Source organism: Lissotriton helveticus, chromosome 10, assembly GCF_964261635.1.
Source record: "Lissotriton helveticus chromosome 10, aLisHel1.1, whole genome shotgun sequence".
Classification (NCBI taxonomy): domain Eukaryota; kingdom Metazoa; phylum Chordata; class Amphibia; order Caudata; family Salamandridae; genus Lissotriton; species Lissotriton helveticus.
The window spans coordinates 1,179,849,642-1,179,876,660 of NC_136071.1; the positions used below are offsets into that span (position 1 = coordinate 1,179,849,642).

The 27,019-nt window shown below is 46.0% G+C and overlaps 1 protein-coding gene across 1 annotated transcript in view; it reads left to right on the forward strand.

Moving 5' to 3' along the window:
• Positions 1 to 27,019, forward strand: part of COLQ (collagen like tail subunit of asymmetric acetylcholinesterase) — a 452,986-nt gene that overhangs the window by 191,535 nt on the left and 234,432 nt on the right. The window contains 5 exon segments of the mRNA XM_078662856.1: positions 11,406 to 11,507; positions 13,958 to 14,002; positions 14,736 to 14,762; positions 18,818 to 18,889; positions 22,063 to 22,125. Coding sequence (XP_078518982.1) covers positions 11,406 to 11,507; positions 13,958 to 14,002; positions 14,736 to 14,762; positions 18,818 to 18,889; positions 22,063 to 22,125 — 309 coding nt within the window.

Sequence of the window (27,019 nt, forward strand, 5' to 3'; positions counted from 1 at the left end):
GTGGTCGCTATTTACAAACGGACTTTTTGCGATCACTGAACTATTATGTGAACCGGTTCTATGTACTAATAGATTGGTTCATAAAATATTGATTTGGAGGGAGTTGCAGACCGACCTGCCTAATGAATAGTAATTTGGCAGGTTGTAAATTGTGACTCCCTCAGATTGGCTGCACAGAAAGAGCTGGTGGCTGTAAGGGACAGCCGACCACCATGCCTGTCTTTGCATTTCAAAACTGAAAACCTTTTTTTCTTCCAGCAGTCCAATTTCCGTACTCCCACTGATGCTGCTACCCTAATTACTATAGGGGAAGTGGACCCAAAGGGACCTCTTCACATTTGCAAATAAGATGCCATCCCAATTTGGGAGTCCGTGACTAATCAGTAATTGCAAACTATTGATACTTAGGGTACCAATTCACAATTTGGAAGAAACACCCACAGCATGCCCTTGCAAATTGCTATTCGGTATCCTTTCATAAATCCATTTTAGGACTTGGTATACCTGCACACCCCTGTAAACGTCCCTAAATCTAGTATTTTGCGGTGACCCTGAACCTTGCCTCCTCAGATTTGAGGAAGAAAAAAGAAGGACCGAAGAGGCGTCCTGACCCAGGAAGAAGAGGACTCCAACTGCTTTGGCCCCAACCCTAGCGGCCTGTCCCGACTCTGAACTACTCATAGCAAACCCCCAGCATGTCCAGCAGCCATCCAGACCCCAGAGGACCTACCCTGCACTCATCTGAAAGACTCTGTCTCCTGTGAGCACTGGATTTAATTAACCAAAGACTCCAACCCAGAACCTGGATCCAGGCAGCTCTGCGGGTCTGCACCAGTCTGCACCCGACGCACACGGCCCAAGTTCGAGTGGCCGAACACCACGAGAAAGTCTCCCTAGCGATCCTGACCTGGAATCTGGTGATCCCTGATCTATCTCGAGCTTCAACCTGACACCTGCAGCCTCAACCTGAAGGGTCCCCCGACCGGAACTGGTAAAAAGATCCGGCGCTTAAAGAAACCCTTACAGCCAACGCCTCAAGGCCTTGGGTGGCCCATCTGACGGTGTCCAGGCATCCCCCAAGAACTCAACTTACCTCTCCTGCCAGTGGTCATCTTCAGGAATCCTCCTTGCCCGAGCCTGCAACATTTTCTTTGAACCGGAGATGTCCACTGCAAATCACAGGGCTCCCAAGTCGCCTTGGCACTCTGCATCCGGCTGCCTCCGTGCTGCTGGTGGTGGAGCTCCTGTGCTGATTGTTTGCCCCTGCAGTGCTGACTCTAACCCCAGGAGCTTTGCTCCCAGATCCTAGTAGCCTGCTCGTAAGCAGCCCCCAACCGACGGCCCCTAGCCCCATTGGCTAACATTGGGCCCCTGCACTCTGCACCCGGCCGCCTTAGTGCCGCTGGTGGTGCGCATTGAGTGCCTAACTGGACCTTGGGGACCTTGGTCCTAAACCCCAGAAGCCATACTTGCAGGTCATTTCCTTACCTTACCTGCAAACCGTTAACACTCTTTTCCTCCATAGGAACAAATGTTATGATTTTTGTCCAGAAATGTTCGTGTTGAACTGACTTTTGTATGAGAAACCAAAGTAACTTTCTTTGACCGAAAAACTGTTGCCCTTACCTGTGTTTTCTAAGACCCATGGTGTGATATCACCCCGAGTAGTGAGAGTAACTAAAAAGTCATCTAAAAGTAATCTAAACTAATTTCTATGTATTGTTACTTTTTAGAAGCAAATACAAACCTGTAACGAAGTCCACTTCCTGGCACATATTCATAGAGATCTTCAGGCACAAGTGAGGATTGGTGGAGGTGGGGAGGTATCCGGACCTGTCAAGGTTGGAAGGGGGGTCAGGCAGGGTTGTGTCTTGACCCCCCTCCTCTTTATTATTTATATTAATGGCCTGAACAAAATTCTAACATCTATGTCCCAGGATGTACCAATGATTAACGGGAAACCTCTTCCTGTGCTGCTATACGCAGATGATGCGGTTTTAATATTGCGCACCCCAAATTTCTTGCGTGTCCTGACACAGTGCTTTGTTGAATATATGGACAGCCTGAACTTAAGAGTTCATTTTAATAAATCATTCTTAATGTCCTGTGGTCCCATGAAACGCCAGCTCAGTTTTATCAGCATAGGCAATCAAAAACTAACAAGCACATGTACATTTCCCTATCTTGGGGGGTCTTTGCTGTGAACGGCTCCTGGATTGAGCATCTTACTCATTCCAGGAGTAAGTTCTCAAAGACCATCAATTCAACCTTAAGTCTTCCACGCCCAAAGAACGCAGGTGTAATCCTAGCGCTTTTAAAGAATTTTAAATCCCAATGTGTCCCTGTGGGTACTTACGGAGCAGAGATTTGGGGCACTGCAAATAGCTCCTGCATTCAGCGGGAAGAGAATAGATTTTGCAGAAGATTGCTGGGAATCCCAATCTTCACCCCGCAATACATTTGCCACAGGGAGTTGAATTGAAACTATATAACTGATTTTATTCATGCTCGTCCAGCCCTCTTTTGGCTATCGGTTTGGAAGAATGAGGCAGCCACTCTAACTAAAGATATTATTAAAGACTACATGAAGTGCGACAAAGGGATGGATATCCCCTGGCTCTCTGGAGTTCACCAGAGCCTATGCAGTGTCAATAGGGGCAGTACCTTTACAAACCCTAGTGAGATAGAAACCATGGACAAGAAAGAATTAAGAAGTGCCCTTTACTCACTATGGGCTAGATGTAGGTGAATGTTATTTACCGATTCATATATACCGAATTTTACCGATTCGGTATTTATGAATCGGTAAATATGAAGGGGGGAGATGTAGGTATTTCCAGATGTTGAAATACCGAATCGTTAATATTCGGTATTTACCGATTCGGTAAATACCGAATCGGTATTTCCTATTGATTCCTATGGGCTGTGAAGCCCATAGGAATCAATGGGAAATACCGATTCGGTAATTACCGAATCGGTAAATACCGATTCCAGCAAGGGTGCAGGGGGTGTCACTTTGACACCCTCTGGCACCCCAAAAATAGGCATGTGCGCCATGTGGCACACAGACATGCCCTAGGGGCATGTCTGCCTGTCACATGGCTAGGTGTGCATGCACACATGTGCATGCACACCTGGATTCGGTATTTTAACACCCAATTGGATTGGGTGGTAAAATACTGAATTTGTAGGGCCTTTGGGACTCAGAAGAGTCCCACCTACATCTGGGATTTACCGAATCGGTAAAAATACAGATTCAGTATTTTACAGAATCGGTAAATTTACTGAATCGGTAAATTTACTGATTCTGTAAAATTATGCCCCTACATGCCAATTCTTAAATACCGGTCGGTAACGGCCGAAATAGGCCGTTACCGACCGGTATTTTGGCTCCTACATCTGGCCCCATATACCCAAGATAGACTAGTGCTAGAATCAAAGAAATCACTAGTTTTTAATTACATGTCCCATGAGCGGTGTTGTCTCCGCTTACCAGAATATTTATTGTTACCGATGAGTAACTGGGATAGGAGCCTCTTATTCCGTCTCAGAGCAGGGACAATTAAATTTGCACTATGTTTTCCTTTTGGCTATAACCCGCAACTCGCCTCTCTACTGTGCCCATGCGACGGGATGAGTGGCCAATCTATTATTCACTTTTTGTTTTTCTGCAAATACTATGTAAAGTACAGTAAGGGGTTCCTTCAGCCATTTTTTAAAAAGAGCAGGCCGGTTAGCTTGGATTCTGTCTACTCAAATATGTTGTCTTTGAGCAATGAAGAGCTCATTGTTCGCACTAGCACTTATTTGAGGGTTGCCTCTCGGGCACGTTAGTCAATGCTTGCACCCTGAGCCCCATGAGCACTGAAAGACATATTTTATAATTGCTGCTAATGGTTTTTATTGTCTTTTTCCTCCCTTAATGAAATGGATGGGACAATGCAATTGCTGTTAATGGATTTACTGTTTTAGCCTTGATTGTATTATATTGTGTTTTATAAATTGTTATTTGTTTGCTTGTACTGTCACTTTTCTCCTGCTACTAATATTGCTATTGTACTTTTATGGATATGGATGTATATCCGAATAAAGTTATAGAACTGAACTGAACGAAGTCCATTTCACTCACAATCGCATTTCCTTGTAAAGTCAAGCATTTAAGAGTATATTTTACTTACCTGTGCCAAGTCCTGCTTGGTTCTAGAAATAAAACATAAGTATACCTTTTTTATATTTACCTAATTGGTCTGGATTCCTTCTCTGAGTGTGTGCCATTAGTCTTGATTGAGTGGAAACAATAAATGCTTACCAGACCCTCCTGATAAGCCTAACTGCTCAACCACACTACCACAAAGAGAGCTGTTAGTGATTTTCTAATTTAACCTCTGCTATACCTCGGGGGATCCCCTGGACTCTGTGGACACTATACCATACATTGGTATAGTATGTACAGAGCCAGCTTCCTACGAGAACAAGGTCACCTTCATGGACTGTGACCTCAAGATCTCCCAGTAGACAGTATTCGCCGACTCTTTCTAACACGCCTCCACCAAGGGTTTCACCAATTGATAACTTGACAACTTTCAATGAGGTGCTTGGAAGGGTTGCAATGAAACTGAACATTCCTCTGCAGGCTCCCACTGCATCTACATCTGTCATCTTTGAGACCCTTCATCAAAGCACATTATCAAGCCCTCTCCTCGCTCTGGTCCCAGGTCCTCTTGAACCTGCAATGCAGATGTTCCTGCCACCGGCATCTATAAATACAATACAATAGAATTTGCTTCCAAAGAAATGTCCCTGTGCATGCAGCATGAGTGCACAACGAACAAGACCTAACAGAACCCCAATACAGAAAGCCTACGCATCAAAAAGAAACGTTTTTAATAGTTTACGAGAAACTGGTTCAGAAGGAGCAAAACGTAGGACAGTCAGCCTGGAGTTCCAGAGTTTGGCAGTCACAAGTGAAAATCAGCGGCCACCTCTTCTTGCTTTGCGAACCCTGGGAATGTGCAGAAGCTTTAGCGTATTGGATCCCAACGTTGTGCCCTGAAGGTAGCCAGACAATCTTCGCCCTAATGATAAAGGCCTCTTTGCTCAAAGGCTCTGTGGACAAAGATCAATGCCTTGAATTTAATGGGCTGGCAATGGGCAGCCAATGTAGACTGCGTAAGGAGGCTGACACAGATGAACGAGCCTGAATCTTCATATTTTAGAAGTGCTGCTGCAATTTGAATGATCTTCAGGCAGTGCAGCAAGTAAGACGGTAAACTCAGGTACAAGCGATTTGCCAAGTCTAGCTTGGAAGTGACCAAGGCATGAATGATGGTCTCACGATTATCCTCAGGAACCATGTGCAGCATCTATCTGAGAGGTTTTAACGTAAGGAAACTAGTGGCAGAAAGAGCTCTAACCTGCGTTTCGAACAACAAATTGGAGTCGAATATGAATCTTAGATTTCTTACCCCTGACGATTGAGTGGGGGTTTTGCGCCGCTCCGTAGGCCACCAGTTATAAGCATCAGGATAATCGTTAATGCCAAAGCAGAGTATTTCTGTTTTATCAGAATTCAGTTTGAGGCAATTAACTTTTAGCGTTGATCCATTCCTCGACAGCCTTCAAACAGTCCTTGAACGCGTTCAAAGCTGCCCCATCCATCTCCTGAAAGGAAAGCATCAACTGGGTGTCATTGGTATCAAGATCACCCTCACACCCCATGCTCCAACGAGACTGGCCAAGGGGGCTATATAGACATTAAAGAGTCTGACTCAGACCAGAGCTGTGAGGCACCCCACAATCAAGTGGTTTGGCAGATGATGGGAAGAGTTTGTGATCTGTCTTTCAGATAGGATTTGAGTGAGGCCCAGGCCAGCCTATGGACACCTGCACACCACAACCATTTCAGAAGAATAGAGTTCGAGACCCTGTCGAAAGCTGCCGACAGATCTAAAAGGACGCTCCCGTGCTTTGATCAAGATTGTCCTTACTGAATTTAGAGGCCTTCAAGAGAGCTGATTCTGTGTTGTAGTCAACATTAAAGCCACATTGTGTGGCAAGCAGCATGTGGCTCTGTTTCAAGAATTGGGAGAGTTGTCAATTAACCAACTTCTCCAACATCTTTGCTTCAGAAGGTAAAAGAGAGATTGGTCTGAATCACATCCAAGTTTGGAATGGATTGCTCCTGCAAGGGGTACTTATCATGGATCACTATGGTTTTATTGAAAAATAAGTCTTAAAGCTCCTTGCACAAATTGGCGGAAGGAGTCAAGTGATTTTGCAAAGCATTTGGAGACAAAAAAAAGAGTTCACAACCCTAAAAGGTTTGTGTGGTTTATTAGCGGCAGAGGAAGTAAAGGAAGGTATGACCTCTTTATGCACCTTCCATATAAAACAGCTCCATCCAGACTTTTGAAAAAGTACAAGCCTCCTGACCAAGATCCATTTTTTTCCCCACTGTATTCGGAAATTGTGACTGCAGATGGAAAGTCACCCATAGTAGCACCAGCTTCCTCCATACCACCAGATAAGAAGAGCAAAAGCTTGGACTCCCTGCAAAGAATAATGTGGGGATCCTCTGCTTCGATGTTGAAAGCAGCCATGCCTTTTTAGGGAGATATGATAGATCACTTTGGAAAAATGTACAGATAAACTTCCTAAGGAGGACAGGCAAGACTTTCAGGAGGTCATTAAAGAAGGAATGCTGGTATCAAAACATATCGTTGGTTCAGCTGCTGACGTTTCAGATTTATCTGTCCATGGCTATTACAACGGTATTTGTGCTTCTGAGATCCTCACGGCTTAGACCAAGGGCCATATGTAGGTAATTCTAAATTACTGAATCGAAAATACCGAATTTTACCGATTCGGTATTTTCGAATCGGTAATTGCTATGTAGAAAATAATTCGGTAAAAAATACCAAATCGGTAAAATTCGGTCATTACCGAATCGGTATTTACCGATTCGGTATTTGCCATTCATTCCTATGGGCCTGGAGGCCCATAGGAATGAATGTCAATTACCGAATCGATAAAATTGGGAAAAAGTCAAGGGTGGCAGGGTGTCACTTTGACACCCTGTTGCACCCCTGAATAGTGCTTGTGTGCCATGTGGCACACATACATGCCCTAAGGGCATGTATGTCTGTCACATGGCACAGGTGTAAATGCACAGATTTGCATTTACATAGGAATTCGTTATTTACCACCAACTAATATTTGGTGGTAAATAACGAATCCTTAAAGCCCAGAAGCACTCTTTGAAGTTCTTCCTACATTTCATTTACCGATTCGGAAAATACCGAATCGGTAAATGATGGTTCGTTAAATACTGATTTGTTATTTACCGAATCGGTAAATGTGCCTCCTACATAGGAAAAACCTATTCCCGGTCTGTAAGGGCCTTCCTACATATGGCCCTAAGAGGTTTAATAACAGCAGCGCACTCTAGAATACGGATCCTACCATTCTCAGGAAACACGCTATTTGGATCGCACCCAGATTAGAAAATATCATGGATGAAGACTGAGTTGGACAACTTAAAAGCTGTGGGCCTGAAAAAGGAAATAAGAATTTATAAAGAGATTCAGGCCTTATGACAGGTGCTACTATTCACAGAGGGTTCAAACCATTCACTGGTCGCCCCACCAGCAGCAACACCAGCAGAAACAGGCAAACCATCAACCCAGATCATCCAGAGAAAGAGGAGGCCAACATCCACAATCAGCAGCAGGAAAAACGTCTACCAAACTATGGGTCACGTCTTCCCGCAGATCCGTCGGCCACTCCGTTGGGAAGAATCAGTGTAACACATTTTTCAGAGCGGCTGCGGATGACTAAAAAGAGATTGGTTCTGAATATTGCTCAGATGGGTTATTCTCTACGTTTTAAATCCCTACCTCCATCTCTTCCTCCAACGAAACACCATCATATCAACAAGATCTTTTATAGAAGAAGGTGAATATTTTAATAAATAAATAAATAAATACTACAGAAACTTTTTTGGTGGAGGAGGTTCATTCATATCAAAAAGGCCTGGGAGTCTAATCCCAGTACTTTTTGAATAGAAAAAAGGACCCAAACAGGATTTGAGACCCATTCTTGACCTCAAGGTACCAAACAAGTACATAAAAAAATTAAAATTCAGAATGCTTGCGTTACATCAGATCTACCCTCAAGTACATCAAGGGGGCTGGATGTGTGCTTTAGATCTTCAAGATGCCTACTTCCAGATTCCAATCATGAAAATAGCCTCAAAGGTTTTTAAGGTTCACAGTAGGCTCAAGGCATTTTCAGTACAAAGTCCCTTCGTACTGAAGTCAGCTCCCCGAACATTTATGAAATGTACGACTGTCATTGCAGCACCTCTGAGGAAACAAAAAAGATGTATCTACCCCTACCTAGACGACTGGCTCATGAAAGAAACATCCACAGCAGAAACACTGAGCCATTCTCAAACATGTTTCCACACTCTCACCAAGTTAGGACTTTACATAAACCTAAAAAATAAACACCCTTCCCAGATAAAACCGATAATTATCTAGGAGCGTTAATGGACACCCAGTCCTAAAAACCATCAGCCAGATTCATCAAGCTCAATTGCGCTTGCAAAGGGCCAGATTCTGAGAATCTGGCCCTTTGCGAGTGCAATTTTGGCATTTGGGATTCATCATCCCAAATGCAAAATTCGCTAATAAAGAATTCGCACATTTGCGAGGAATTGCATTTAAGGAATCTCTATTTGAGATTCCTTAAATGCAATTCATGAACCATTTTTACATTGCGAATTTGCAATTTTTGGTCGCTATTTACCACGAAGTCTGACTTCGTGGTAAATAGCGAAAAAATAGAAAAAAGCACTTTAGTGCATTTTTCTCAATTGCATGTTACACACACACATGTCCTTTGGACATGTGTGTGCGCAACACCTGTGTAAATTTGCATATCAGGGGTGCTACAGGGTGTCCTTTGGACACCCTGGCACCCTTGAAATCGCAATCTTATTTGCGATTCGCAAATTGCCAATCGCAAATAAGGAATAACTCCCCATGCATTCCTATGGGCCTTTAGGCCCATAGGAATGAAAGGGGAGTTATTCCTTATTTGCGATTAGCAATTAGCTAATCGCAAATAAGGAATCAGTGGGAATCGCAATGAATATTGCGATTCCTACATGAATCCCGTTTTGCGAGTCTGTAATAGCGATTCCTTATGAATCGCTATTATAGACTCGCAAAACGGGTCTTTCATGAATCTAGCTGCATATCTTTCAGAGGAGAGACTGTTATTAATCCACTTGAAGTGGCATGCTCTACTTCAAACCCCTCACCCAACAGCTCAGCAGATTTAATCTCTGTTGTGGTCTATGGCCTCTTGTCTGGAAAACCAGTGGAACAGTTCATGGGCACTTGGGAGAAGAAACCCACTCTAGCACAATTCGCCATCCAATCACCCCCAGGGTGGCTCAAATTTGAAAATCTGATGAAAGAGACCTCATTCCATCAGCACCTCCCAGCTCAGACTCTAGTCACAGATGCATCCCGCACAGGAACTATTACAGCTCTCAACAATTGCTTCACCCAGGATTCCTAATTTTTGTAAAAATGACCTGTCACCTGTAAGGCATGAAAGGATACAGAAGGTACTGTGAGGTTCTTAAAGGCACAGTGGCAGTTTTCTATTCTATGCTTGGAATTACAGCCTTTTAGGTAACAATGTCTCATATTTCCTCTTTTCTAATTTTAAAAAGGTTTCTGAAAGCTTTTCTATGGCCACCTTTTTATAGTAGTGCATGTCTATTCAATTGGTTTCTCTTTAAGATCAAACTTCAATGAAATCTGGCCATTTTTAGCCTACTTTCTGCAGCAAACATATATATAAAGTACCATGGTACAATCTCTTACTATACATATATGTATAGTTTTTTAAAGTGCCCCGGTATTCCCGCACATGGGCAGGACTATTCAGTACTCATGACTTTGAAGTGGAATACCCTGAAAGAGAACTAGGATTACAGGTGAGTAACATTTCCTTCCTCTCTAGATCATCCTGTAAATCCTTTGGCTTGTTAGCAGCTTATTCCAAATTCTGCTTTATAACACAGAATTTTATGTACTTTCTTCAAAGTTTTCTATGAGAGAAAACTCCCAAATCCCTCTGAATTAGGCCCTGTTTGCATACCACACTCACTAATGGGGAGCAGTGTGGGTTAATTTGAGCATTTTTGCCAGGGCTGATTTTGGGGTCTCCATTTGTCATTCATTTGATGTGTTTTCAGCCCTGAGGATGGGTTGATGTGTGCCACTGGAATCTCTTGCAGCTAGCCAGCCTTTCACCTGGTCTGTACACATGAGAGGAAGATAGACTAATGAAATGGGGTTGGGTGGTTAGTGTGGCTGCTGACCAGAGTGGTTTGGAGGGACCATCTTTGACAGAGTCATTGATCCTAGCTGCATCGGCCTACGGAAGTTCCCTGCAACTCCTGTGAACTGGTGAGTAGGGGCGTCAGACCTCCATGCAGACTGCATTCAAGGATCCAGGTCTAGGAAAGGCTGGTCATCCCTCCTGGCAGTGTTGGCTTACATCAAGGGACCAAAAGTCACACTGAAAATGTGCTTCCTGGGGAGGAATAAAGGGGCATATTATCAAGGCGGGCGATAAGAGATTATCGCCGCTTTAGCGCCCATTTTCGGCCGCTAAGCGGCGATAATTCTATCACCCTATTAGCAAGCTGTCGCTAACAGCAGTTAGCGACAGCTTGTAGGCGATAGCGAGTGGTTTGGGGCCCGCTTTGCATGTCAGCGATATTTATCGCTAATGACATGCAAAGTGGGCGTACCCAACCTGTTAGCAACTGAAAGCAGTTGCTAACGTCGCTATCGCCTATTACCAACGCAGGCGTAGCAATGGAAATATTCACGCTAAGCGCGAATATCTCCAAAACCTAACGCCTGCTCAGACCAGTTCTTAGCCTGTATATCCAATGGGAGGTGGATATTCAGGCTAAGTCCCTGTTAGCAATAATGCCTGAATATCGCTGGATTTACAGCGATATTCACGCATTTCGCCGCTATCGCCGGAAATTTTATCGCTTCAGAGATAAACGTTGCTAGTAGCACATTATCTCTGCGATGAAGTCCGGCTATGCTTGGCGATAAAAATAATGTCGCTAAGCCTATTTAGCGATAAATATCGCTAGTTGTTGATAATATGCCCCAAAATGAGAAGGGAAGAGATGATCAGCCACAAATGCGGGGAAGATGTAGTTTCTGAACTTCTTCAGAGCATCAACCAGTTGCATTAGTCTTCTCTTCTGATCATTGTTTTTTCCTGATGGGTGATTGGGGCCAGACTGGTTTCTCTTGATTATTGCTTTGCATTAATTCATATTTCTGTTTTTTTTTATTAAGATGGAAGGTTTGGACCCTAACCATCTATCTCAAGAGCTCCAGACAACGCTACCACTGTGTGTCCCCGGACCCCCGGGTCCCGAAGGCCCCCCTGGTGCACAGGTTTGTTGTCTTTTCATAAAATTTAAATGCCTCCACATCCTCGTCTGAAGGTTGGGTGCCCCACTGGGTCATAGTTAAGCATTGATGACATTATCAAAGCCTTGGAGCAGGCTTCTCCAACGAGTAGCTCACGTGCTCCTGGTGGCTCTCCAGGTACCTGTGAGTATCTCTCCTGAGTGCAGCCCAGTCTACTAAATGGGATGCTTTTGCTTGGCTTAATTAATATATGTATACCAAAATTGAAAAGCGAATATTCAAAAGGAAAATGCGTGTATTTCAGAACTCGTGAGATAATGCTTGGAGAAAATGGTTGAATTTGCAATATATTTTCCAGCTGATATTTGAGCGATAAATAAAGCGGGGTTGGGAGACGTGTTACTAATATTATTTATTTTGTGCCATGAGCATTGCAGCTATGTATTACCTATGTAAAGGCATTCCAAAATGGCAAAGCCTTTCTCACAACGCCGGCTGGCGCTCTGAGGTGATCGCTGTTGGTAATCTTGCATATGGTGGCGACTAATGTAATCTTGTCTGACGTGGCCACTATTACAAAACTGATAATATTAGTAGTTCGGGATAATTTTCAATGAACATTAGTAGCTCTTGTCACAGGAAAATTTGGAGAGCCCTGCCTTAGTGGGTCAAATTAAAGCTACATTTATTTCCCACTAAACAGAAAAAAACAACTGGTTCAGCTCATGCTGGACAGCATTAACCGTAGGGAGATCCAATGTAGGAAGAACCATTTATAACATACATCGACCTAAGTTGGAGACTAGTAGCAAAGATATGAAAGTATGCTCAATACAAGGCCCCTATATAAGGTGGTGGATAGTGAAGGAGGAGTGGGCGTTTAGTACAATCTCTTTAACCGCACCACATCCAAGTCCCATTTCCCCAGTAGGGTGTAAGAAGGTTAAATATTGGAATTCTTGTACAGTCTGAATATTTCTCTGAAGACATTTTGCTGAGTCTGCAGCTTTAGAAATGATAAGCATACTTTATAAAAACAATACATGTTCCTCATAAATTTTGCATTAATTGTTTTCTTCTCATTTTGATTGTGCTTAAGTGTGTATCAAGAACAAAGGTCTCTAGCACATTAGCAGTGGTTAATTTGTAAAATGCTGGATTCTTTATTAAAGTGTTTTTCTGTTATCTGAATCATCATATCACAAATAGTAGAACTGACCTTTTTATATGGTCTCTGGCTAAACTTGAGGGAGAAGGGTTGTTCAAGCTGTGAGCGACAGCCTGCACTGCTGTAGAAGATGTAGAAGAATTCAACTTCCAGTGCATTCAGCTCAAAACTGCAGCACTGTCAATGTATGCTGCTTATGGACCAATGCAGTCTGTGCCTCTGACAATTACTCGATCTCGTCACCCCAGTTCCAACCAATCTGATAGAGACTTCTAGCTGCAGATTCCTTACCTTAGGATAATCGTTAGGCAACAGATTGCCTTTCAAAGAGCCCACAGCGGAGCCCTCCTGGACTAAGGAAAGAATACACAAAAGAACCTGAGAAAGGGGTGTAGAAAGAAGAAAGGCCATCTTTCTGCCATCTCGGCATTTCTGCAGTTGCCAGGTAAACCATCCCTCTTCAAGTCCCGTATTGTACATAGGTTTTTGAAAGTTCTCCAGTACATGTTCCCACCTACACCCTTCATTATGCCAATGAAGGATTGCGTGCTCACTCCAACCGACCTAAGGCTGCAACCACTGCGTTGGCTCGTGGAGTACCTGTCGTTGTTATCTGTCAGGCTGCAATATCGGCCACCCTGCACATTTTTACAAAGCATCACTGCCTGGACAGTAAGGCCCAGCGAGACGGGCATTATGGCCATTCAGTCCTACAAGATTTTCTAGTATAATTCCATGTCACTATCCCACCTCTGGGGAGGTATTGCTTAGGTATCTATATTAAGGTACGGAATCTGCAGCTAGAAGATCAGATGAACAAGTTACTTACCTTCGGTAACACCTTATCTGGTAGAGGCTATATCTAGCCGCAGATTTCCTACTGACGCACCCACCCTCCCCACTTTGTGAACAAATTTCAGAGTAAGGGACTGTCCCCTTTTAAGGGCTCTGGTTTCATGTACCAGTGGTCAGTGTTCCCTGTGGCTTCCCTCTTCTGAAGTGGAAAGTCGTTAAATGAAACTGACATCAGCATGCTGGGCTGGCCCCTATATTGGCACCATACACATCACTTCGGAACGGACAACGCCATGTGGAGCCAAACAGTGCTACCTACCGGTGCACAGGGATATTGCTCACAAAAACATTTCCAGATCCAGAGTGAACACCAGTGGATTATTCTAAGTTAAGGAATCTGCAGCTAGATAGAGTCTCTACCAGATAAGTTGTTACCGAAGGTAAGTTACTTGTTCTTCACAAAGATGCCTTGCAAAATAATTTGTGTTTTTTTTTTGTTTTCCTCTTTCAGGGTCCACAGGGATTTCCAGGTGTGATGGGACCAAAAGGAGAGAAGGTAATTCTAGCTTATTCATATACCATAAGCCAGTTGGTGATTCAATTCCTCATTGCATCGATTTCCGATGAGGGACTTGTTTAAGTTATTGATATTTTCTCCTCTGGTATGTTTAAAATAAAGTGAGTTGCTTGGTAATTTTTGGCAGGCGCCCCCTCTGCTATAGTCACATTTTGGAGAATATGATTGCAGATTTCTAGTGGGTGAATATGTTGGTACCTAGCCTTGCTTTTTCTCCAGGTTAATGGGTTGTCTGGAGCATAGCCGCACTTGAGTCCAGAGTAGAAAGCACTATATAAATGATACCTACAGAGTAACTACGTTGCCAACATCAGAGAAAGCGCTCTATTCCTTTCAAGGGGTGTGCAAAGTGCTACATAAATATAAATACCTTTAAAGTTCTGTATATTGGTGGAGGTGATGTTGGGCCATGTCCTATGCTGTGCTTCCACGGTGAAGGTCATGGTCAGGGTCATTCTCGACACAGAGGCTTCCTGGTTGATTATCAGTAAAACAAAACCAGTGCTGATTGGCTGATCTCTTACTGAGAGGTTATTGGTGCAGCCTGGGCTTTCAATATTGGGTCCAGTGAAGGTCTTTAGGGGATGAACTGAAGACTGTCCCAGGCCTGCATTGTCTCCATCTCTGATCTTCATGTGTCTAGTGGTGTCTTTTTAAAGCTAGCCGTAACTTCATCAGCTGTGCTAACGCCACCATGTCCTCTCTTTCACAGGGTGAGATTGGCAGGCCAGGCCGGAAGGTAAGACCATACCTTCATTCATCCAAATGAAACATAAAGCTGAACGTTAGCTGTGGTAACTGAACCTAAGTTATGCCTGAGCAGAGCAGCACTGGCAGGATGAAGGGTGTGTTTGAGGAGCTATTGACTGCTGCATGCTCAGCCAACATGCCTGGGGCTTGTGTTGGTGAAAGGTGTGAGTCTGACATCCCAGTTCCAAACACAATGTTCAACAGCTAGTCTTTGATTGAATGTGGGCTGGATATCTGGCACTAAGAACTATGGGGAGAGAATTGCAAAAAATGCAAATAATGGAAGGGCGAAGGAGAACAACAGAGGTAAGAAAAGGAGTATGTCCAATGTAAATATGGGGATGTGATAAGAGTAAATCCAAGGAAAACAGAGCTCATTGAGGATAACTAGAGTTGAATATAGGAAAACTATGAAGAATCTCTGGAGAGGACATAAATAGGTTGTCAATCCCATGAGGAGACGAGGGACAGAAACAAGCCCAGATGAACTAGTGGACATGCAGAAGAACTGTAAGAATACAAGGGGCAAAGGAGGAGGAAAACATGGGAGATAGAGTGCAACTGTAAGGAAACACATCTGAAGGGGAATTTACAAGATTACATAAATAGGATGGAAAGTCAAGGAGACCATAGGAAGCAATGGAAAACTCATGGGAAGCACAATAGATGAAGGGGACATGTAGGGAAGGGAGGAGTGCCAGAAAGATAACACAGGTAAGGTAAGAATACTGGCAGAACATGGGGTAAAGAGGGGAAGCCGTGGAGAAAATTATAAAGTGAAAAGACCTCTGGGAGTAGACAAAAGTAGGACATGGGGTCTAGGAATGTAAGAGAAGAAAGCAAATGCCAATACAAAATGTGAGCAAAGAGGTGAACCCTTGAGAAACGTGGCAGAGGCAGTCAAGGAGAACATGGGAATTGAGTAAAAACAATCCAAAGGAAAACATGGGAAATTCTAAGCTGTCAAAACATATAAAGTCTGTGGGTCTCTAGTGTTCCAAAAAGTGACATTTCAGAAGCACAACAAGTACTGACCTAAATCCAGTGGAAAAAAGTCCTATTTAAGAGGACGGAATCCCATCACCCACCAAGGGGGCATGATTCATCATCTGGGATCTCCTCTTAGTTGCAATTCCTAGTGCAACCAAGGGCTGCAACCGTCTCACTGTGAGAGGGGAGATCACGGATGTTTTCACAAGAGGGACAGTGAGTCTGATCTCCTAAGATCTTTTGAAGCATGTATAAAATTAAATGAGGTGAAATGTATGCAGTGCCAAAAAGATATTAAAGTGGTATTACAATTGGCTACCAAGCTAAAGAAAATAAATTTAATGGTTATCGCTAGGTGTCAATCAATAAAAACTGCAAACGCGACCCTCTTTCTAGACCTACGCGATCACAAATTTATTCAGATCTCGTTTGCACTGTTTTTATTGATTGACACCTAGCGATAACCATTAAATATTTTTTGTTTCGCTTGGTAGCCAATTGAAATACCACTTTAATATCTTTTTGGCACTGCAAACATTTCACCTCATATAATTTTATACATGCTTCAAAAGATCTTAGGAGATCAGACTCACTGTCCCTCTAGTGAAAACATCCGCGAGCTCCCCTCTCACAGTGAGACGGTTGCAGCCCTTGGTTGCACTAGGAAATGCAACTAAGAGGAGATCACAGATGAGGAAGCATGCCACCTCAGTGGGTGATGGGATTTCGCCCTCTTAAATAGGACTTTTTTCACTGGATTTAGGTCAGTACTTGTTGTGCTTCAGAATTGTTCCTTTTAGGAACACTAGAGACCCACAGACTTTATATGTTTATACAGCATTGATTTGGGGATTGGGTCCGCACTGGTCTTTAAAAATCTCTCCCTATGACCCTTTACCATTTGGTGTGTTATAAATTCTAAGCTGTCACCTGGGAAAGGCAGGAAACCCTAAAGAGAACACTCCTTTACCATTGGAACTTGGGTGAACATGAAGAACAAGAAACACTGGCTCAAAAGAACACAGGGACAAGGTGGCGAACTGGCAGAAAGGACAGAATAAAGAAAAACCTACACTGATCACTTGAATTGATCAGTAATTTGAGATAAAATGGGCGTGAAGATAGACATCAGGAAAGTATGGAATGTGGATTAGGAAAATATGAATCTTATCCTTGGGGGATGGAGGAGAGAACTCCAAGTGAACATGAAGATAGGATGAGATTCTTAGAAGGGCATGGAGGACAAGCCTGGAAAAACAAGGGGGTACAGTGGAGACTATTAAGAGAACATGAAGAGCAAATACAAATTATTTGGCGCATGGAGAAGAATCCTAAGAGAACATGAAGCTAGGATAAAACACCAATAACACTAGGGGGCATGAAAAAGAATATTAAGAGAGTATTAAGAGAAGATAAGAGAATCCAAGGAGATCAAGGGGCATTGCAAAGAATTCCTAAAGAGCTAGAAGATAGGATAAGAACCATATGACACCAAGTAGAGTGGAAAAGAATTCCAAGAGAACAGAAAGATTGGATTAGAAACCTAGGAGACCATGAAGACATACAGTTCCTTAGAGAACGTGATGCTGGGATAAGAACCTAGCAGACCAAGGGAAATGGAATATAATCCTACGAGAATATGAAAATATGATTCGAACCCTAGCAGGCCAAAGGGCATGGAGAAGAATCCTAAGAGAATGTGGTAGTAGGATAAGAGCCCTAAGAGGCCATGGGCATGGAAGAGAATCCTAAGAGGGCATGAAGATAGGATGCATACCATCGGGACTTGGGAACATGGAGGGGAATCACACAAGAACATGGCAATAAGGTAAGAAGCCTAAGAGACCAAGGCATGCACGGAGGAATTCTAATAGATTATGAGAATAGGATGAGACCAAAGGGCAGGGATAGGAATCATAAGAGAATATGACAATAGGATAAGCACCCAGGGAGACAAAGAGACGTGGAAAAGAATCTTAAGAGGACATGAAGATAGATGAGAATCCTACGAGACAGTGATAGCTTTCAAGGAGAGGCCTTTCAGAACAACAAGACTTGATAAAAACCCTAGGAAACCAAGGGGTGTGTAGAAGAATTGAAGGTAGGATCTTAAGAAAACATGAAGATGGAATAAGAATCCTAGGAAACGAAGGGCACAGAAAAGAATCCCAGATGAACATGAATATAGGCCAAAGTAGAACAAGGGGCACGGAGAAGAAGCCTGAGGGAACACAAAGGAAGGAAAAGAAGCCGAGGGTTCAACAGGAGAATGGAGTAGAAGCATAAGGAAACAAGCAGATAGGACAAGATTCCTAGGAGACCAAGGGCATAGAGAAAAACCAACGAGAATGAGGATAGTGGCTCAAGGAGATCAAAGTGAATGGAGAGCAAAACCTAGGAAAACGAGAATTGTAGGAGAGCATAAAAATAGGATAAGAACTTTCGGGCCCGATTCACAGAACTAACTTAAGACAAAATCCTAAACTTACTACCATTTTGGTATTCACAGAAGGAACTTACTCATTTCGGTATTCACAGAAGTTAGGAGTCCTAACTTTACTACTCCTAAACTGAGAAAAATCCTAACTTTAAGATTATCAGTATTCACTGAAGGCATTTAGGAGTCCTAAAGTTAAGACTCCTAACTTCTGTGAATACCGAAATGAGTAAGTGCCTTCTGTGAATACCAAAATGGTAGTAAGTTTAGGATTTTGTCTTAAGTTAGTTCTGTGAATCGGGCCCTACATGACCTATGACAAGAACAAAGGAAGAGATTGTTGGGGGGGGGTTGAAAGACACAATGAGAATTGTAAGAGATCACTAGTCCTGGGAGAAGGATTCAAGGAGAACACAGAAAATAGGTCCTTGATTGGGAGAACCCTTGACGTAATAGCGGGGAACACCAGGAAAAAATGACTAAAAACATGGAAGGAGTTGGAATGTGAGCATGAAGGCAGAAAGGAGGGTGTGAAGTGCAAACATTTGCTGTAGTCGCTGAAATGGAGGAGTCTCACTGTTTCATGTGAATCTTTTGGCATTTTGTTGTCTTTCAAGGGCAGATCAGGTCCCCCAGGTGTGCCGGGAAATCCTGGACCAATCGGTTGGCCAGGACCAGACGGAACTCAGGTAAAGATGCCATATTTATCAGTCTACTCATATTGACCATGATAGGAGAGGGCTGGAGAGCCTGATTTGGGATGAAATGCAAGAAGTGCTTAGAGGAAGCATGAATGCATGCACATGTACATTGGGGACCTCAGCTGGCTTATTATGCCTTTTTATTTTTATGCTTTATACAGTTTCATAAACATGGCGGTTATCTTCTTTATCATGCTTCTATAGTATCTTTTTTAATAGTTTAAAAAAAATACCTTTGAATGAATTGGAAGCTGTGTTGAGACGGTGTTGCATGTTATTTATTTACTTTAACAGGGTATTTTCATGGCAAAAAGCTATCACTGCAATGTACAAATACCACTTGGGATAGTAATTTATGTTTGGGGTTGAGGGTTGTTCACATGTTGAGGGATATTAGAGCATTTCAATGGTTGGTGTCCACTTTTCAATGGCTGGTTCCAGCCTTTCTTATGATGGCGGCTCTCCTGGGATGCTGGTCATTCGTCGGTGGGGTAACATCGTTTACCTGGGCGACAGTCACACTTGGGAGGATGGCAGTTTCTTTTTCTATGGGTAAGAAGGCATTTCTGATGGGTGGCAGATTTTCCTGGGTAGATTGCAACTTTTTTTGGAGTGGTGGCAACTTTTATGTTTTTTAAATGTTGCAGTCTCTCCTGCTCTGGTGGGAGCTTACCCAGAGGTGGAGAGGTGATTGTTTTTCCAAGGATTGTGGAGTATTTTATGGGATGGTAGCAGATTTTCCAGGGATGTCTGGTTTTCTGAAGAATGCTTGGGGACATTCAGAAAGGTGACCTAGGAATGCATTCCACTCATTGCTTACCATTGGCCTTGTGGTTTGTAACTCCCATTTTCTGGCTTTCTGTTTCCTGGCTTTATTTGCTTTAGGCTGTCCAGCTCAAGTTCACCCCTTCTGTTGCCCAACATCTTGTTTACTGTATTCTTTCACAAACTGGCTTTCTGTAAACAGACCTCCATATCCTCTTTTTATCTTGTCACAATTGCTGGGTATTCAAAGACAGAGGTCAAATGTCAGGCTGTGTCATCCAGGGGGTGTTTATTTTTCTTTCCTGGCTTGTGGGGGGCTGCTTGAGGAAGGCTGTACAGATGTTATTCTTTTTCTAGCACACAACAAAATGTAAATGTCTGTAAATGATCTGTGCTGACGAGAAAATCAATACATTAGGTGATGAGATTCCCAGACATTATTGTTTGTGCACTGTATACTTTTATCAGTAAAACTGTATGTGAGTGCAAATGTAACGGTCATTTCAATTGAAGATGTGTTGTTTGTAACGGCAATACGCTACCATGCATACTCTACTCTACCCACTACACTCTACTCTGCATCACTCCACGCCACTGCAGTCTACTTTTCACCACTCCACAATATGCCACTCCACTCAACACTGCGTCACCGCGCTCTGATCTGCACCACTCCACTCCTCTCTACTGTGCAACACTCCGTGTTTAGTCTATGCCACTGCAATCAATGATACACCACTGTACTGCTCTCTTTTCTACGGCACTGTTCTCTAAAGCATTGCACTCTACTCCGCTGCACTTATGCTAACTAAATTGCACCACTGTTCTTTACGCCACCAGACTCTACAACTTTCTACTCTATGCTGCTGCACTCTACACCACTGCACACTACACCACTCTACACCCTTGCGTTCTATGTCACTGCACTCCACGCCACTCTATTCTACTCTGCACCACTGTACTCAGCGTCACTGCTCTTGGCCCCACTCTACAACCCTGCACTCTGACACTCTACTCTGAATGACTGCCCTCTATACCACTGCACTCTGTGCCACTGCACTGTACCCTGCACCACTCCACTCAATGCCACTTCACTCTGCGCCACTCTGCACCACTCTACTCTGTATCACTCTACTCCACTCTGCACCACTCCGCTCTGCATCATTGCACTCTGCCCCACTACAATCTACTCTGCACCGTTCTACTGTATGCCAATGCACTCTACTCTAAGCTGTTCTACGTCACTGCACTCTACACCTATGCACTCTACACCAATGTACTCAAAACCAATGCACTCCACGCCACTGCACTCTATGCCAATCTACTCTGTACCACTCTACTCCTGCACCACTCCACTCTGCATCAATGCACTCTGCCCCACTGCAATCTACTCTGCACTGCTCTACTGTGTGCCACTGTACTGTACACTACTCTACGTCACTGTACTCTACACCAGTGCACTCTACGCAACTGCACTCTATGCCAATCTTTTTGGCACCACTGTATTTTACTCCACTCCACTCTACGGCACTCCACTCTACGACACTCCACTCTACGACACTCTACTCCAAAAACTCTGATCCACTGACACTGTACTCCACTCTAAAGCACTCTACTCCACTCTATGCCATTCTACGACACTACTTCACTCTACGAAGCTCTACAATACTTCCTCTATGCCACTTCATTCCATTTTATTCCACTCTGCACCACTCCACTCTATGACAATCTACTCCACTGTATGCCACTCTGCTCTACAACACTCTACTCCACGCAACACCCTCTACGCCACTCCACTCTGCTCTACACTACTCCACTCCACTCTGTGCCACTCCACTCTACGACACTACTCAACTCTGTGCTCCACTCTACATCACTCAACTCTACTCCCTTCCACTGTATGGCACTCTACTCCCTCCACGACACTACACATTACTGTATGCTACTCTGTGACACTCCACTTCACTCCTCTGCACGCCACTCAAGTCTACTGTACGCCACTTCACGCCACTCTGCGCCACTCCATAACACTCCCCTTTACGACACTCCACTCCACGCCACTCTCCGTTACCCTACTAACTTTTAGCCGTGCAGAACAGCAGCCACTCTGATGTACAACATTGCTAAAACACATTGGCAAAGCCGATTGCTCTTGCATAGGCGAGACCTGTTGGCTTTGCCGATGCTTGTTTAAGATGGTGGTAGGATTTATTGGCAGAATTGACCCCTACAATGGAAGCCCTTGTTTAGTCCTGTGGCTCACCTGCCTGTGGTTTGTAAAGGGCCTTTCTGAGCTGAAGTCTTTGGCTCACCCAACCCTTGAGTTTTTAAAGGGCGTCTTCGAGCCGAAACGCGTCTGCACACCCCAATATACTCTTTCTTCTCTTTTTATACCCTAGGGCGAGAAGGGAGACCCGGGCCTGCCAGGCCTGCCTGGCGCGCGAGGACCAATTGGCTTCAAGGTGAGTGGCCAGGGCGCGAGCCCGCTCGTGCCCCCCCCCCAGGCCTCCTGACAGATGCTTCCTTTGGCCTCCACCCAAGCTGCTGTCGAGAAAAGGGCTCCAAATTTAGCAGCAGATGTTTCTATTCCTGCGCTCTTTCCATTGTTTACTAGGGCTAAAATGACTCCAGGCTTCTGGGTGCCAAACTGCAGCGCTAGAGGGGTTACAGGAGGACAGAACCCCAGGGGCATCTTAAGGATTTTGGGGGCCCGGGGGCCAAACGCATTCTGGGGGCCTCTTTTCAGAACAGCTTTGAATGTATGATCCAGTTTCAGTCCTTTCATGCCCTCTTTGGCCGGGTCACTGACAGCGCACAAGCGCATTAGTTCAAATTCTAAATGCATTTACATGTTCAATTCAGGGATAGTGGGGCATATTACCAACGATTAGCGATATTTATCGCTAACTAGGCTTAGCAACAAATTTTTTATCGCTAAGCATCGCCGGAAATTATCGCTGAGATAACTTGCTATTAGCAAGGTGTATCTCCAAAGCGATAAATTTTCCGGCGATAGCGTGAATATCACTGAGAATACAGCGATATTCACGCATTAGCGACGAAATGTTCTTAGCCATGTTATCCACCTCCCATTGGATAACATGGCTAAGAACTGGTCTGAGCAGGCGTTAGTTTTTGGAGATATTCGCGCTTAGCGCTAATATTTCCATTGCTACGCCCACCTTGCTAATAGGCGATAGCGACGTTAGCGACTGCTTTCAGTCGCTAATGGGTTGGGTACGTCCACTTTGCATGTCATTAGCGATAAACATCGCTGACATGCAAAGCGGGCACCAAACCGCTCGCTATCGCCTAAAAGCTGTCGCTAACATCAGTTAGCGACAGCTTGCTAATAGGGCGATAGAATTATCTCCACTTAGCGGCTGAAAGCGGCCGCTAAATCGGCGATAAATGTCTATTGCCACCTTTGGTGATATGCCCCAGTGACGTGTGTTTTCAATCCTGTCGCACAGAATGATCTCACTATTATTACTGCAAATCATTTCTATGACATCCTCTCATTTATCATCTGTTTTGATCTAAAAAGGAACCATTTTATGGATGTTGCATGAAACATAAACACTACATTTGTCTGCAAAAAGCCTGTAATAGACTTTCACCCCCTCCCCCCACATTAAAAATAAATTAAAGGAACATGCTATTTAAAACTGTTTAAGAACTCTACCAGGTCATTAGAGCAAGCCTCTCTGCAGAACAGAGCTGGCTCGACCAGGGGCCCCGTGAAAGGCTGGGGCCCGGGGCCAGAGCCCACTATGCCTATGACTTCAAACGTACCTGCAGAACACTGCTCGGGTGCAGGCGGGGGGGGGGGGCATGGAAGGCCCCCCCAGGCCGAGCTCAAGTGTGTCCTGCACAGCCTTTCAGGGAGGGCGGGATCCAAGCAGGTTCAACTCTCACACAGGGGTAACTCCTGCAATACATGAAAAATAATAAACAAATACAACTCCGTGTGCCCGCTGATCTGTCTCACTCTCACCAGACTTCCAGAGGCTCCAGCTGTGAGGGGCCCTGGTCACCTCTGGCTCCTGAGAAGAAAACCTGTTACTACAGAACATCATGAATCTGTCTGAAGCTAGAGTGTTACCTAGCAGGTGTGACCTGGTGCAGCTAGGGGGGGGGGGGGCTAGTGACAGAGAGTGGGACATACCAGGTGTGTCCTAGCTGCAGCTAGGGGGGGGGGCTAGTGACAGAGAGTGGGACATACCAGGTGTGTCCTAGCTGCAGCTAGGGGGGGGGCTAGTGACAGAGAGTGGGACATACCAGGTGTGTCCTAGCTGCAGCTAGGGGGGGGGGCTAGTGACAGAGAGTGGGACATACCAGGTGTGTCCTAGCTGCAGCTAGGGGGGGGGGGCTAGTGACAGAGAGTGGGACATACCAGGTGTGTCCTAGCTGCAGCTAGGGGGGGGGGGCTAGTGACAGAGAGTGGGACATACCAGGTCTGACCTAGCTGCAGCCAGGGGGCTGGTGACAGAGAGTGGGACATACCAGGTGTGTCCTAGCTGCAGCTAGGGGGGGGGGCTAGTGACAGAGAGTGGGACATACCAGGTGTGTCCTAGCTGCAGCTAGGGGGGGGGGCTAGTGACAGAGAGTGGGACATACCAGGTGTGACCTAGCTGCAGCTAGGGGGGGGGCTGGTGACAGAGAGTGGGACATACCAGGTGTGTCCTAGCTGCAGCTAGGGGGGGGCTAGTGACAGAGAGTGGGACATACCAGGTGTGTCCTAGCTGCAGCTAGGGGGGGGGCTGGTGACAGAGAGTGGGACATACCAGGTCTGACCTAGCTGCAGCTAGGGGGGGGGGGGCTAGTGACAGAGAGTGGGACATACCAGGTGTGTCCTAGCTGCAGCTAGGGAGCTGGTGACAGAGAGTGGGACATACCAGGTCTGACCTAGCTGCAGCTAGGGGGCTGGTGACAGAGAGTGGGACATACCAGGTGTGACCTAGCTGCAGCTAGGGGGCTGGTGATAGAGAGTGGGACATACCAGGTGTGTCCTAGCTGCAGCTAGGGAGCTGGTGACAGAGAGTGGGACATACCAGGGCTGACCTAGCTGCAGCTAGGGGGCTGGTGACAGAGAGTGGGACATACCAGGTGTGACCTAGCTGCAGCTAGGGGCCTGGTGGCAGAGAGTGGGACATACCAGGTCTGACCTAGCTGCAGCTAGGGGGCTGGTGACAGAGAGGGGGCTGGTGACAGAGAGTGGGACATACCAGGTATGACCTAGCTGCAGCTAGGGGGCTGGTGACAGAGAGTGGGACATACCAGGTCTGACCTAGCTTCAGCTGGGGGGCTGGTGACAGAGAGTGGGACATACCAGGTCTGACCTAGCTGCAGCTAGGGGGCTGTTGACAGAGAGTGGGACATACCAGGTGTGACCTAGCTGCAGCTAGTGGGCCGGTGACAGAGAGTAGGGCATACCAGGTCTGACCTAGCTGCAGCTAGGGGCTGGTGACAGAGAGTGGGACATACCAGGTGTGTCCTAGCTGCAGCTAGGGGGGGGGCTAGTGACAGAGAGTGGGACATACCAGGTGTGTCCTAGCTGCAGCTAGGGGGGGGGGCTAGTGACAGAGAGTGGGACATACCAGGTGTGTCCTAGCTGCAGCTAGGGGGGGGGGGCTAGTGACAGAGAGTGGGACATACCAGGTGTGTCCTAGCTGCAGCTAGAGGGGGGGGGCTAGTGACAGAGAGTGGGACATACCAGGTCTGACCTAGCTGCAGCCAGGGGGCTGGTGACAGAGAGTGGGACATACCAGGTGTGTCCTAGCTGCAGCTAGGGGGGGGGGGCTAGTGACAGAGAGTGGGACATACCAGGTGTGTCCTAGCTGCAGCTAGGGGGGGGGGGCTAGTGACAGAGAGTGGGACATACCAGGTGTGACCTAGCTGCAGCTAGGGGGGGGGGCTGGTGACAGAGAGTGGGACATACCAGGTGTGTCCTAGCTGCAGCTAGGGGGGGGGGGCTAGTGACAGAGAGTGGGACATACCAGGTGTGTCCTAGCTGCAGCTAGGGGGGGGGCTGGTGACAGAGAGTGGGACATACCAGGTCTGACCTAGCTGCAGCTAGGGGGGGGGGGCTAGTGACAGAGAGTGGGACATACCAGGTGTGTCCTAGCTGCAGCTAGGGAGCTGGTGACAGAGAGTGGGACATACCAGGTCTGACCTAGCTGCAGCTAGGGGGCTGGTGACAGAGAGTGGGACATACCAGGTGTGACCTAGCTGCAGCTAGGGGGCTGGTGATAGAGAGTGGGACATACCAGGTGTGTCCTAGCTGCAGCTAGGGAGCTGGTGACAGAGAGTGGGACATACCAGGGCTGACCTAGCTGCAGCTAGGGGGCTGGTGACAGAGAGTGGGACATACCAGGTGTGACCTAGCTGCAGCTAGGGGCCTGGTGGCAGAGAGTGGGACATACCAGGTCTGACCTAGCTGCAGCTAGGGGGCTGGTGACAGAGAGGGGGCTGGTGACAGAGAGTGGGACATACCAGGTATGACCTAGCTGCAGCTAGGGGGCTGGTGACAGAGAGGGGGCTGGTGACAGAGAGTGGGGCATACCAGGTCTGACCGAGCTACAGCTAAGGGGCTGGTAACAGAGAGTGGGACATACCAGGTGTGACCTAGCTGCAGCTAGGGGGCTGGTGACAGAGAGTGGGACATACCAGGTCTGACCGAGCTACAGCTAAGGGGCTGGTAACAGAGAGTGGGACATACCAGGTCTGACCTAGCTGCAGCTAGGGGGCTGGTGACAGGGAGTGGCACATACCAGGGCTGACCTAGCTGCAGCCAGGGGGCTGGTGACAGAGAGTGGGACATACCAGGCGTGACCTAGCTGCAGCTAGGGGACTGGTGACAGAGAGTGGGACATACCAGGTCTGACCTAGCTGCAGCTAGGGGGCTGGTGACAGAGAGTGGGGCATACCAGGTGTGTCCTAGCTGCAGCTAGGGGGCTGGTGACAGAGAGTGGGGCATACCAGGACTGACCTAGCTGCAGCTAGGGGCTGGTGACAGAGAGCGGGCATACCAGGTCTGACCTAGCTGCAGCTAGGGGGCTGGTGACAGAGAGCGGGCATACCAGGTCTGACCTAGCTGCAGCTAGGGGGCTGGTGACAGAGAGTGGGACATACCAGGTCTGACCTAGCTGCAGCTAGGGGGCTGGTGACAGAGAGTGGGACATACCAGGTCTGACCTAGCTGCAGCTAGGGGGCTGGTGACAGAGAGTGGGACATACCAGGTCTGACCTAGCTGCAGCTAGGGGTCTGGCGACAGAGAGTGGGACATACCAGGTCTGACCTAGCTGCAGCTAGGGGGCTGGTGACAGAGAGTGGGACATACCAGGTCTGACCTAG